The 14,014-nt window shown below is 49.2% G+C and overlaps 1 protein-coding gene across 1 annotated transcript in view; it reads left to right on the forward strand.

Annotated features, from left to right (window-relative positions):
- The window catches only part of fgfr3 (fibroblast growth factor receptor 3), a gene marked incomplete at both ends in the record, with an annotated part of 52,463 nt that extends 41,011 nt beyond the window's left edge, over nt 1–11,452 (forward strand). Inside the window, 11 exons of the mRNA XM_080012692.1 lie at nt 1,299–1,443; nt 2,702–2,877; nt 6,169–6,314; nt 6,518–6,639; nt 6,813–6,923; nt 7,021–7,211; nt 7,885–8,007; nt 8,406–8,476; nt 10,150–10,287; nt 10,567–10,672; nt 11,261–11,452. Coding sequence (XP_079868818.1) covers nt 1,299–1,443; nt 2,702–2,877; nt 6,169–6,314; nt 6,518–6,639; nt 6,813–6,923; nt 7,021–7,211; nt 7,885–8,007; nt 8,406–8,476; nt 10,150–10,287; nt 10,567–10,672; nt 11,261–11,452 — 1,521 coding nt within the window. The remainder of the gene's footprint in view (nt 1–1,298; nt 1,444–2,701; nt 2,878–6,168; nt 6,315–6,517; nt 6,640–6,812; nt 6,924–7,020; nt 7,212–7,884; nt 8,008–8,405; nt 8,477–10,149; nt 10,288–10,566; nt 10,673–11,260) is intronic.
- Between the last annotated feature and the right edge of the window lie 2,562 nt (nt 11,453–14,014).

Below are 14,014 nucleotides of genomic sequence, written 5' to 3' on the forward strand. Positions count from 1 at the left end.
GCTCGTCCATTTCAAGGCCCCGCGACGCCGTCTCCCACGCTCCGGTCGATAGCGAAACACAACACCGCGCCTCTAATTAACACCGGGACTCGAAAGCCCCCCTACCGCCGAGCGTCCTCCCGCACGCACGCTGAAGCCCGTCCAATCTCTTGTCGCGCGCACAGACACACACACACTCACCGACCCTCCTGCGGCCGCCATCGATTTTTCCCGGGCGGGGCGTCCTTCAGCCCAAAATTAATGTTCCTGGATGTGAGAGTGTGCAGCTCAAATCTGATTCATGACCGAGGCTGGACGTCGCTGTTCATAACAAAGGCCTAAGGAGCGGGGCTGTAATGGGCCCGAACCCCCCCCCATCCCCCTGCACACACACACACTCAGGTCCTCCCACTCACGATTAAAAGAAGAAAAGCCGCAGTTCCGCTTCAAGCCCCCGATAAGCTCATTGGACGTTGTGTCCGGACGCGTCTCCTCGTGCTCCGTTGGTCTTGGTCCCGGTGCCCTCTTCCTCTTCCTCTTCCTCATCCTCTTCCTCTTCCTCTTCCTCGGGTGGGTTCTGTGGTGACGGGGCTCTGCGCTCATTTGAGCCTTTGTTTTTTTGCAGGTACAACGCGTAAAAAACAGCTCTTTTGGCTTTTTGACCGGAACGCAACACGAGTGAACCGGCTGCAAGGCGCTTTTATTTTGAAAAGAAGAGCTTTGGGGGCCGCCTCCGGACGGTTTCACCGCCTGCTCTCCCCCTTCGGGGAAGGTGTGGTTAGTAGCCAAACGCCACACAGCAAGTGGCACCGCGCCAACCGGTGCTAAACAGAGCAGATTCTCACCAATACTGCAGCATTGTAATGAGGAACGGAGGTTCCCGCTGTACGGCGGCGGCCGTGGAATCCATGTGTAGCTGCTCTGAATGATTAAATAACTCGTAAGTGCTCAATCGACTGGAGGTGACCTGCGAAAACAAACGACCACCAAAAACCACCTATCACTTCAGATGCCGGCAGGGTGTGGTGAAGGGGCGTGGCCGACATGGTGTGGTGAAGGGTGTGGTCCGCCGCTTGGCTTCCTGTTTGCAGGTGGTGGTGGCTGCTTGGTGACACCCGGCAGAGAGGCCGTTCCTCCGCTCGCCTGCACCCCCTCCTGCTGCCGTTCCCTTCTCCTCCACCAGGGGGAATTTGGTGCTGTAACCCCCCCCCCCCTTCCAAGGAGCTCCAGGCTTATGAACTCTGTCTCTCTGTCTCTCTCTCTCTCTGTCTCTCTCTCCCTATTCTCCTCCTGTCTCGCCCCTCTCTCGCCCTCCACAGACGGCCGGTATTAACACCACGGACAAGGAGCTAGAGATCCTGCTCTTGACCAACGTGTCCTTTGAGGACGCGGGGGAGTACACTTGTCTCGCTGGGAACTCTATCGGTTACGCTTACCACTCTGCTTGGCTCACCGTTCTTCCAGGTATAACTGTCCTCTGCTCACTGCTGCGTCCCAGGTCGCACGCGCCCCAGCTGCCATGTGTGCTCGGCGCATCCAAAGCCAGAGCATGATGGCGTAGTGTGTCCGAGGACGTTGATCTTTTTAAGTCTTGTGCCAAAGTACGCCGGACAATAGCTGCAAGCGTGTGTTATGTTGTACATAGTATGTACTATTTAGTGTGCGATTTGGGACGCAGTATCTGTACCTTCCACTTCCTCTCTCCTCCACATGTCTCCTTGGGGTTTAATACAGAGATATTCAGAGGTGTCAATTCCAGGTTTCGAAAATGAAAGCCTCGGCATCTTGAGCCGGCTCCTCTGGATTTGCTGATTGGCATCGGCGCAGCGTCCGGCTGAGGAGTGGAACCGGCTGACCAGCGCACGGCTGGAGGGGAAACATGGAAACGGGACTTTCATTTTCTGAACCTGGAGTTGTCCACCTCGTAAACAGATGTTTTACTTCTACCTTTTATGTTTTGCTCAGCAGCGGTGACTAGGAGGGTTTCTCCTCTATAATTAGCGCGCACGTGCGCACGCAGGTTTTCTACCATTAGCGTGTGAACACGTGCTGTGTTTGTCGTCAGCCCTTTCATCAGGAGAAGCAGGCGTGTAATGCAGTCTCCGTTTGGAAGACACCGTTTAATCAGAGGCGCTTCTCCGTCATCGTGTCTTCAGGCCACGAGGCAATTTGAAGTTGTTTCTGTGTGAACACAGAAATGATCGGTAATTACCTCCCCGGGGAGAGACGCAGCTCATGTGCAGCTACCTGCTGCACACTGCAGCACCGAGCTGCATCCTGTCAAATGAATGGAAACGCTGCATTTTTGTACTCAGCAATCTTTTAGTTTAGAAAATGTTTTCATTACTGAGCGTTGCTGCTAATGGCTAATTAGTGAGAGTCTGCTACTGAGCAAAGCTTTGATATGTCTTTTTAAATGAAAAGGGATACCCCCGTTCTGCATGCTAACTCTGTTAGCTCAATGCAAGGCTGCAGATGGGATCAGCTAGCCTAGCTCCTGTGAAGTTGGGGAAATATGCCTCCTCCCATTATCTCAAAAGCTCAAATAAAAACATGAAAATGGGATACATTTTGAACTATTACAAACAATATCGACTATAAAAAGTGCGCCCCCCCCCCCCAAAAAAAACAAACAAACTGGAGTATCCCTTTAAGTTCTTAATTTGTTGAGTTAGCGTTGTGCGTACATGCAAACACCCTGTAGCTCCGCCCCTTCCTGCAGACGTGGACCAGACCAAGGACGATGAGTACGCCGACATCCTGATCTACGTGACGGGCTGCGTGCTCTTCATCCTCGCCGTGGTCATCGTCATCCTCTGCCGCATGCGGATGAGCTCGCAGAAGGCCCCGCCCACGCCGCCCGTGCAGAAGCTCTCCAAGTTCCCCCTCAAGAGACAGGTAACAGAAAGTAGATACAAGATTTGCACCAAGACTTATCCTCCTTTTCCACTGCTCTCTCTCTCTCTTCCTCTGTCTCTCTCTTCTTTTTAAGTAGTATGTAGTGCAACAGTAGATCTAGGGAGTATATAGTATAGTTTATAGTGTATTTGTTGGTATATACTGTCTATGCATCTGTTTTAGAAGTACCATCAGTACTTACTGCAGGACAGATGCAGTATAAGTACACAAAGTAGCACTTCTACACTGTCTGCCACTGTACACATTACTACTGCAGGGTGATTACATGGTAGTAAAACGTAAACACGGTGTACTTTTACATCAGTTATTCTTGCACACCCACTGGTGTCGGCTTCAGGATGGTGACATGTGTTCGCATTTATCTTGGAGCAGATTCAGCAGCCCCCCCCCCCTCCCCAGCGACTGTCAGTGTTGAGTTTCTTTTTTCTTTTTTTTTTAGCCACCAATCCCCCTCTTTGGTGAACTATTTTACCATGTTTGGGTCTATAAACAACTAATCACTACTCCACGAGGAGAGAATCACCGCGGGTGAGACAAATAAACATAGAACCAAACAACAACATATACATGGAAAAACATAAACATAGAAACAAACAACAACATGTACATGGAAAAACATAAACATAGAAACAAACAACAACATGTACATGGAAAAACATAAACATAGAAACAAACAACATGTACATGGAAAAACATAAACATAGAAACAAACAACATGTACATGGAAAAACATAAACATAGAACCATGTACATGGAAAAACATAAACATAGAAACAAACAACAACATGAAAAAACATAAACATAGAACCAAACAACAACATGAACATGGAAAAACATAAACAGGAAAAAAGCAACATGTATGTGGAAAAACAAACATAGAAAAAAGCAACATGTACATGGAAAAACAAACATCGGATGACAACATGTATCGACAAAACAGTTCATTAAGTCCAGGAAAACTGTAACAGCAACTGGTCACGTGGCCTCTTCCTGTCATAGTTATGGCTGCAAATGAGGGAGAAAAGGAGAGGGATGCAACCAGGAGGGTGATGGGTTGTGTTCCAAGCAGTTGCCGATGGCATGCGCCGCCTGTGAGGAGACCGCCTGTGTGTGTGTGTGTGTGTGAGACGTGTCCACCGCTGAGTGAGTGTATAAGGTCGGTATTATGTCATGGCGCCTCCAAGCAGAGGAAATGGCCCCGAAGCCACCCCTGAGTCCTGCGGCCGTGGGGTGTCTATACGGCTGCAGGACTCAGGGGTGGCTTCGTGGCCATTTCCTCTGCTTGGAGGCAGAGGAAATCTCTGAGCACCCCACCCTGCAGCCACCGAAGACCCCCGGCCCTCAGAGAAGCCGGAAACCCGCAGAGCAACCCCCACGCCCCGGCCCCGAGGAGCATAAACCCAGTCCCAGGTAGCGGCAGGAGACCCCGCACCCCTGAGGCGCACACATACAACCCACCCCCATGAGCAGGCACAAGACGTAGCCGCAGGCGCAGAACCCGGGCCGGGGTCGCCAGGCATGGACCGCAGTCCTGGAGACACACCCCGTGCCAAGAGACTGACACCTCGCCCAAACCGACTGCCCCGTAGGCGAGCCGGTGGGACCCCCATGCCCACGCAAGAGCAAAGCCGGCCCCACAGCAGCCGACCAGACGCCCGGCCGGATGCCCCAAGCGCCCATCCACGTCAGTGTTGGGTTTCAGCTCCACCCCCCATCCCCCAAACTCCTCCCAAAGTAGAGCAGCTGGCTCTGGTCCTGGTCCTCGTGCATCGTGCTGCAGCTTCTACAACATAAAGATGAATCAAGACGTTGTTTGAGCCTGGTCTCGCACCGAGACCAACTCTGAAACCGCCACATTTTTGAATTAAAGGGTTGATGTGCGTCTGTGAAACTTGAAAAGGTTTGAAACAAAGTTGTCTGTCATGAATGGGTTCATATTCATACTGTAAATAACAAACTGTTTGTTTATTTACACTGGTCTGCGCCGACAGTTGCCTTTTCAGTGTCACGGTGTCATTGCTTTTCTCCCTTTCCAGCGGCACTCTCTCATTTTAAGCTGCTCGGCTTTTCCTCCCTCCTTCCTACCCTGCTCTTATAAGGACGTCAGGAGAAAAGACCTTATTGCATTTTTCCGTAATCATTTCTTTTTTTGGAGGGAGGTAAAAGTTAATCTCCAGGTTCCCCCCGTGCTTTCTCATAACTCTGAGTAAATCTCCCGTAAAACCTTCTGGCATGTTCTATCAGATATTACTTTCATGCCTCTGAAAAAAAGGCATTAGAAAAGGCCGGGCTGTATTTTGTTTTTTTTCCTCCATCTTCCTCTCATTCTGGAGGCGATGAGCCGCCGACACACAAACAAATCCATCAAAGGGAAGAAAAATAAGATGGCCGCCGCCCTCTGAGCCCCCTGGCCCCCCAGATGGATGGATGGACGATGAGGAGGCTGCGGGCCGAGCGCCGCTGCCTCGGTTCCGGACGTTCTGCCGCTGATGGATAGAGACGTCCGCCCTGCCCCGCCGGCCGCTTTTTCCTCCTCCGCCTACTCTTCCTCCTCCGCCTCCTCTTCCTCATCCGCCTCCTCTTCCTCATCCGCCTCCTCCTCTTCCTCTTCGTCTTCCTCTTCGTCTTGCTTCATTCGTCTTTGTTCCGGCTTCGCTTCGCTCCCGCTGGAGGCTGGTTGTACAGAAGAGAGATTTCGGAGGAAACCTCCAACACTCTGCTGCAGCCGATTTCCCAGCTTAAGTTTTCATTCTCCTCATTATTTGTGCTTTTCTAAACGGCTCTTTTAAAAGGAACTAAAACGTCCTGGAAACTGAGTCAGAGAGTGACAGCCATAATTTCACTTTCTGCGAGATCTACTTAAGGAGTGTAAATACCCTGAGACAGCAACACTCAGGTGGAAGTCGGTCCCCATTCCAACGCTTTGACCTCTGAAACTGTTGATGGTCCAGTTCTGGTGCCTGGTTCTGGTGGTTTTCCTCTTATTTTCAGCAGCCTCAAACCACAAAGTTAAATCTTTCTACAAACCGTTTGCCTCGCTTATATGAAAGATCCTTTTTTCAGTTGTTCGGTATTTGTACTTTTCCAGATAAAAGTAGCAGAGTCTAAATACCTCTAGGTTGTACTTCCGTACAGTGTTTTAGTGAAGGTTCTCCGGTAAGGCTACGGTTAAGGTCGCTCCTCTCGGGCCCTGTGCCCTTGCTCCCTTTCTCCCGCTGCCTCCCTTTCAGAGACGATAACAGTTTCTTCTGTCTTTTTGCACCCAAGCAGGTTTCCTTGGATTCCAACTCCTCCATGAACTCCAACACGCCGCTGGTCCGGATCGCCCGCCTGTCGTCAAGCGACAGCCCCATGCTGGCCAACGTGTCGGAGCTGGAGCTGCCCTCCGACCCCAAGTGGGAGTTCTCTAGAACCAGGTAGGATGAACCCGTTGACCTGCAAAACAGCGAACGTACGCGTGCAAGACCAATGATACAAATACACAGAACATCACATTCTCAATTCAATTCCACACCAACCAGTTCATCCATTAGATCCTGCTTTATAAATGTTTGACACAATAAAGTGCGGAGATGGAATCACTGGTTCTGAGCTCTTACGTTGTGGTGCTTTCCAACAGGTTGACTCTGGGGAAGCCTCTGGGCGAAGGTTGCTTCGGCCAGGTCGTGATGGCCGAAGCCATCGGCATCGACAAGGAGAAGCCCAACAAGCCTCTGACGGTGGCCGCCAAGATGCTGAAAGGTGGGTCGTGCACGTCAGGGTTCGGGGGTCGGGGTCAAGGGTCAAGGTCGAGTTCAGTGCCATGGTCAGGGTCAGAAGAAGGTTTAACTCTGTGGCTTCCCGAGGGAAGGATGCCACGCTGAGAAGAACGCTGCAGCAGAATCTAAACCTCTCTGTTTCCTTTCCTCTTCCAGACGATGCGACGGATAAAGACCTTTCCGACCTGGTGTCCGAGATGGAGATGATGAAGATGATTGGGAAACATAAAAATATCATCAACCTGCTGGGAGCGTGCACGCAGGACGGTCAGTTCGCACCCAGAACAGAGCTCTTTAGCGTAATGACAGAATTGTTTTTTGTAGAAGCTCAAAGTGACTCTATCCATTCCCGCTCACTCTCCAGGTCCCCTGTACGTTCTGGTGGAGTATGCCTCCAAAGGGAACCTGAGGGAGTACCTGCGGGCGCGGCGCCCCCCGGGGATGGACTACTCCTTCGACACCTGCAAGATCCCCGACGAGCAGCTGACCTTCAAGGACCTGGTGTCCTGCGCTTACCAGGTGGCACGAGGGATGGAGTACCTGGCCTCGCAGAAGGTGGGCGCCCATACTTGACCGTCAGCAAAGCCTTTAGCGTGAGAACTTGGTCAAGGGCTCATTGGACACACTGATGACTATAAATGTAGTTTGTTTTGTGCCAATGTGGGAGGTGATGAAATGAATCTAATTTGGACTCAAAATCAATGATGACTGAAGAAGGGCCAAAAGGGAAAAAAAAGTAGATTTTTGAAATGCACATAAACAGTGGAGCGCAGGAGGACATATACAGTAGATCAGTGCCAGTATGGTATCCATGGTAGTATCCATTTGGATATCCATGGTAGTATCCATGGTGGTATCCATGGTGGTATCCATGGTGGTATCCATAGTAGTATCCATGGTGGTATCCATGATGGTATCCATGGTAGTATCCATTTGGATATCCATGGTAGTATCCATGGTGGTATCCATGGTAGTATGCATTTGGATATCCATGGTAGTATCCATGGCGGTATCCATGGTGGTATCCATGGTGGTATCCATGGTGGTATCCATAGCAGTATCCATGGTGGTATCCATAGCAGTATCCATGGTGGTATCCATGGTGGTATCCATGGTGATATCCATGGTGGTATCCATGGTAGTATCCATGGTGGTATCCATGATGGTATGCATGGTGGTATCCATGGTGGTATCCACGATGGTGTTTGATATATTTCCCTTCCTTCAGTGTATCCATAGAGACCTGGCGGCCCGGAACGTCCTGGTGACGGAGGACAACGTGATGAAGATCGCAGACTTCGGCCTCGCCAGAGACGTGCACAACATAGACTACTACAAGAAGACCACCAACGTGAGTATCTACAGCATCGTACAGGACTGGCTACTGAAAGGCAGCGCAGCACAGTGCTTTTATGGTACCACGTTGCAATGATGGGTATTGAATACAAGAGTAGTCGGTGGCTTTTAGAGTTTTATCCAACGTAAAACTAAAGGTTTATTCAGGAAGAGTAAATGTTTCATGTCATTTTCCTTGAGGAGAAACTCTACTCTAGTTAGGCGGGGTTGTTTTTACTTTCCTGTACTGCACATGGGTTAGGGTTAGGGTTATTATTTGTTGTTACATTATTTGTTGTTAAAGGTGAAACCAAAGATAATAAAGGGAACTCCGGTCCTTGTGGGCGTTGTGGTCGGTGTAGTACAGCACGGTTCTGCTGACCCAGCGTTTCTGTTGTTCCTCTGTTGTTCCAGGGTCGTCTGCCCGTGAAATGGATGGCACCGGAGGCGCTGTTCGACCGGGTGTACACGCACCAGAGCGATGTGTGAGTGTGCAGGAGAAGGCGGCGCCGGAATGCGGCCGTTGTAATATCATGACTTAGCACGTTAGCGTCAAAGCTAATCTCTCCGGTGTGAATATGGATTTATAATGTTCCCTCGCCCTCCTGGAATCCCCCTCTCTCTCTCTCTCTCTCTCTCTCTCTCTCTCATCGGGCGGTTTGATAATCCTGTTTCCATTGTACAACAGCCTCCACATTCCTCTCTGCATTTTAGCTTTAATCTTTGGCAAGCATGTTGGACACTGCTTGTTGTTGTTATCCGGACCGCCCCCGCCCCCCTCCCCGCCCCCCGGTCAACGCCGGTCGGTTCAGATGATCACATTTTCTGCTTCAAATCGGATTATGAATTTGCTCGTGTAAAATCCAGGTTAGGATAAACACAATAAACTGACCAGGACGTAATCACTGGACTATAAAGTGATTTGCTGAATATTTTAGACTCCCAAGGGAACATGTGGGTCAACAATAATGGACCTAAATAGTTGTAACATTTTCCTTCGCTGTTGCCAAAGTATAAAGGGGAAAAACAGGGTTCAATGTCAAATGTACACCAAACCAAATTACATTCAGTACCAATCTCACTCAGTGTGAGATAGTGAAATCACACCTTATATTAAGACTGGGTACAGCGTCAATGTCTGGACTTTTTTTTTTTAACCTCCTCTTAGGACTGGTCGATATGGTGGGGATTTATTATGATGGGGAAAATGCTGGGAGATCATGTTCAATAACTTGTATCGACTGACCCCGGCGCACGTGCCGTCGTAGCGTCCCAGCAGAATGTGTTTCCATGGAAACACACTGACGGGATTGTCTGTCGAGGAAACCACATTAAAATTAGTTGTTTACACGACGGCTTCCCTCCTCCTTCCAAGCAGATAATTATACTGAATATTCATGGCTCAGTGGCTGTTTGTGATTCTGCTCGTCCTCCGACCGAGCGGCGGCTTCATCCGACCCGCTGAACAGTCATCATCTTTCTCTCACCGGCTGGTGTTTCTCCGCCCTTTCAGGGTGTAGATAATTAGATTATTCTTGCCCGCAGTCTCAACGACCTTTACCTCGCAGCCTCCTCCCTCGTTTTTCGGCCGTTTGCTACGACGCCCCAGTTCAGTCAAACGGAGGCAGGAGAATCCATCCCCCCGGGCTTGACATTCTAAAAAGTGGGAAACCACTGAACTGCGCTGGGTTCCGGGTTGCAGCGTCGTCGGGTTTTTTCTTTTACTTGAAAGTTTTTTACTTGGCGCTCAAGACCCAACGGCTCTGTCCATTTAAAGACAGTATCTCATACAGATCATCTAAACACTGGCGTGTTTGGAACCAGCAAGTCCAAACCACAGGTTCAGTTCTGGCGCGGATTAGGATTTCGGGAAAGGTCGCTCTGGCTGGGGACAGTTTGCGGTGTGCGGCGTGCACTCACAGGAAAACAGAACTTTTTGAGCAAGAATACAAATCCAGAACGGGAGCCAAACAGAAAGACAGTGTTCGACCCCGTCCAGCGGTCTGTCAACAGTCCGCAGGTCCGTTCCCTGGCTGTGCCGTGGTGAATACACTTCTCGTGGAGAACACCGACAGCAGCGTCTCGGGACTGTTTGACGGTGGTTCTCTCTTTTTCTCTCTCATGTCCGAATCCTGACGGTTTCTCTGCTGGTGTTCAGCTGGTCCTATGGGGTGCTGCTGTGGGAGATCTTCACCCTGGGCGGCTCTCCTTACCCAGGGATCCCGGTAGAAGAGCTGTTCAAACTGCTGAAGGAGGGACACCGGATGGACAAACCGGCCAACTGCACCCATGAACTGTGAGTCCCCGACCCCATGCCTGAAGCAGCCGACGTCTTTGCGTATTTCAGCCTCATTGGAGGGTTCACAAAGACGTGTGACGCCTTGAGGTTTGATGTATTTGGAAGAAAGCTGAGGGCGTGAGCTTGTCCGTGCCCTTGAACACTCATGATTCGTGTATATTCTCTGAAATCCGGTCTATTGAAGACTGGAATTACTTACAAAATGTTCCAGACGCTCGACTTGATGGATCACACCGATAACAGTTGACATTCTGTTGTTTTTCCTTCTATTTTCAGGTACATGATCATGAGGGAGTGCTGGCACGCCGTTCCCTCCCAGAGACCGACCTTCAGACAGCTGGTGGAGGACCACGACAGAGTCCTGTCCATGACCTCTACCGATGTGAGTCCCACCTCCACAGCGGCAGAAACCTGCCCCTGGGTGCCATGTCCGACCACGCCCCAATCAAAAATGTCATTGAGCCTCTTTTCCAATTGACCCCCGAGGAAAAAGAGGCACTGTGATGTCACGGCCAGGGCTTGGCCACGAGACCTGGTTGAAGGACAGCGCATTGCTAGTTGGCTGTCCGTAGTCAGGCCTGTATGAAAAAGGCACTTTAAGAGAGCTCAGGGAAGTGGAGAACGTCCTCGTGAGGTTGCATGGACCTTTCTGTTCATGTCTACGTTCCCTCTCTTCATGTAGACCCAGCAGAAGGGGTCTGGTGTGACAGCTTGACGGTTACTTTTGACTTTCGGGCTGGCTGAGAGCGAGCCTAAAGCAGGGTTCCTAACTCGATTCCTTAACTCAGGACTCTTGTGTCGTTGTCAAATACTTCTCTTGGGATGAGACCGTTATTTTGTCCTGAACACAGTTAGGAAACATGACCTGTGAATTATGCGGCGCTGTTCCTGACACCTCCCCGCGTCAGACTTGTATTGTGACACGCCAGGCTGACCCCTGACCCCTGACCCCTGCCCTCTGCTTTGACAGGAGTACCTGGACCTGTCGGTGCCGTTCGAGCAGTACTCCCCCACCTGTCAGGACTCCAACAGCACCTGCTCCTCGGGCGACGACTCGGTGTTCGCCCACGACCCACTGCCCGACGAGCCCTGCCTGCCCAAGCAGCTCCCTGCAGGGGCGCTGGTGGGGAGCTGCCACCCCAGCGGGGTGGTTCGGACGTAGTCCCCCACCTACCCACCCCGACCTCCACCCAAACCTTACCGCATGCAATACTTCCACAGAACTTCAACGCTCGGACTCGTCTTAAACGTCTTCTCAAACTCACGACTCGTGAAGCTCTTTAAACATTGAAGGATGGATTATTTTTTTTCTTCTTCTTTTCTTCCAAACACAACAAAAAGAAATTCTATTTTTCTACTCGGGCCAGTGTTTTCTTATTGACAATCCATGGAATCCAATCATTCCTCGCCTGCCGGTGCATCACGTCCTGGGACTGAAACAGGAAGTGATGTAAGAGGGAGGAGTGAAGGGCGTTGGGTCCGGGACGGCTCAGCGATCAAAGGGCATTTACAGATAAAGTTCATAGATCTGGAGACCGGAGTGCTCGCTCAACAAGGGAAACGGTCGCGGTACCAATCGGCTGCAGAGGGACGACTCGGAACGATCGGCTGCAGAGGAACGACTCGGAACGGTCGGCTCCAGAGGGACGACTCGGAACGATCGGCTCCAGAAGGACAACTCGGAACAATCGGCTCCAGAGGAAGGACTCAGTGTTTTCCGTGTACCACCACAGAACCGAGCACTTCTCGTATACGAATGTTTCTTCACAAATAAGCCGAAAGACACCGAAAAATGCTGAAAAACGCTGAAAACGTCGCCATCCCCAAAGGAGTCGTCTGTGAAAGCTTTTCAGGGCCCTTAAGTCACAGCTGTAGTTTGAAGAGCGTTTTTTTTTTTTTGTATGTATCTAGAAAATGATTTTATTGTAAATATATAAATGCAAATATGTATGATATTGCTGCCCACAGACAGGCATGTACTTAAAAGACAAAAAAATACATTTTCTAAAGTATTATTTTAGATTTGAAGCGACACTGTCACGAAAGCATAAAGAAAACACGTCTGATCTTTTAAAGTGATTACAAAAAGTTTATTTGAATAATTAACGTGTATATTTGTAAAGGTATTTATAGACTCATTATGTGTTGAAAGATCTAGTTTAGAGTTTTAGTACTGTAAGCAGAGACTTTTATTTTGTTTTAGTTTTTTTTAACTTATTTTACAATAGAACTGCAAGGTTTTAGTTTTTCACAACTCTTCTGGTTTTTTATCCATCGCTTTTGTTCGTTTACGGGAAAGAAAAAGAGAATGTACGACGAACACAACAAGGGTTTTTTATACTGTTTTTTTTTTTTTTTTTCTGAAAGCAAGTGTGAATTGACTTCCAGAGCAGAACAAATGAAGTGAAGTTCCAACTTTAAAATGCGGAAGTTGGACTTTTTATTTTTAAATTTTTCATGTTTTCCTAAGTTCATAGCTGGGTTTGAAAAGTTGACTTTTTGCAATATCAAAGCAGCGATTAACTCTTGCTGGGCAAGAAAACAGCTTCACATTCAGCACCAGAGAGGCCTTTTGGTGACCCACACTGAGACGGACAGGAGGGGATCGCCGCCGCTAACGGAGCCTTCTCATCTGAAGATATTCTCAAAAACGCTCTGATCTGAATTCATCCGCCGTGGACATTCAGATTGAAGCGTGTGGCACTTTGGGTAAAAGCGAAAAGATTCACTCTGCGAGTCCACGCGACCGCAGGGAAATCCAAGTCAGTTCTTCAACAGGACAGATTCACTTCATGTGATTTAGGGTGATTTCGTTTAGATTTACTCTGATATAATTTTGATTTAATCAAATTTCATTTTGATTTTATCTGATTTAATCAGACTAAATTTTGATTGAATCTATCTTAATCTGATTACATTTTGATTTCAAATAATTTAATCAGATCAAATTTTGATTTAGTCTGATTCCATTTTATTCAAAACAACTTAATCTGATTTAATTTTGATTTAATCTGATTTTATCTGAAGGCCTCAGTTAACGGTGGAATTCCTGTCTGTGGAGCTCAAAAACACACAGACGATCTCAAGCTCTTATTTACTGTACAACCTTCTGGGTCAGTAGGTCAGTAGGTCAGTTGTTTTGAGTCGGTAGTCAGAGAAGTAGAACCCGAGCAGGGAGGCCGGGCGTCGGCCCGCATGCACGTGGATCGGCACCGCCCGGAAGGTGGGTCGGCTCCCCGTGCCGCCCCTGGCTCCGCAGGGTCCTTGGGCGCCCGGTGAGGTGGAGGCGAAATGCTGCTCCGGTGGCCAAATGAAGGTTTCCTTAAAAAAAAAACGTTTGTAAAGTGCCAAATCAGTCTTACGAGTTCTTCTTTCCTTTTATTCGTTTTCATCCTTCAACCTGCACCGTGACACAAGCGGAGGCGGAGGCGTTTTGGAGGCTGGCACTCGTTGGGGGGGGGGGGGGGATCATGGGATCGCCAAATAATACGCAATAACATTCGGCCGCTCAGTCCGCGGCGTCTCCAGCTGGAGCCCAAATAGAAAGAGGTTTGATTTCTGCAGGATTTCATGAACGTCTGAGTGACCCCCGGGGAGTCGACCAAACACCAACAAATCAAAGTGTTTATTTCGCGTCGGAGTCACTGAACGGATGTTTGGGCAGTGAAGTCCAGAGCGGAATTCAGTCGTGTTTTTTTTGTTTGTTTGTTTTTTTTTAACTTTT

This window comes from Zeus faber (assembly GCF_960531495.2).
Source record: "Zeus faber genome assembly, chromosome: 13".
Classification (NCBI taxonomy): Eukaryota; Metazoa; Chordata; class Actinopteri; order Zeiformes; family Zeidae; genus Zeus; species Zeus faber.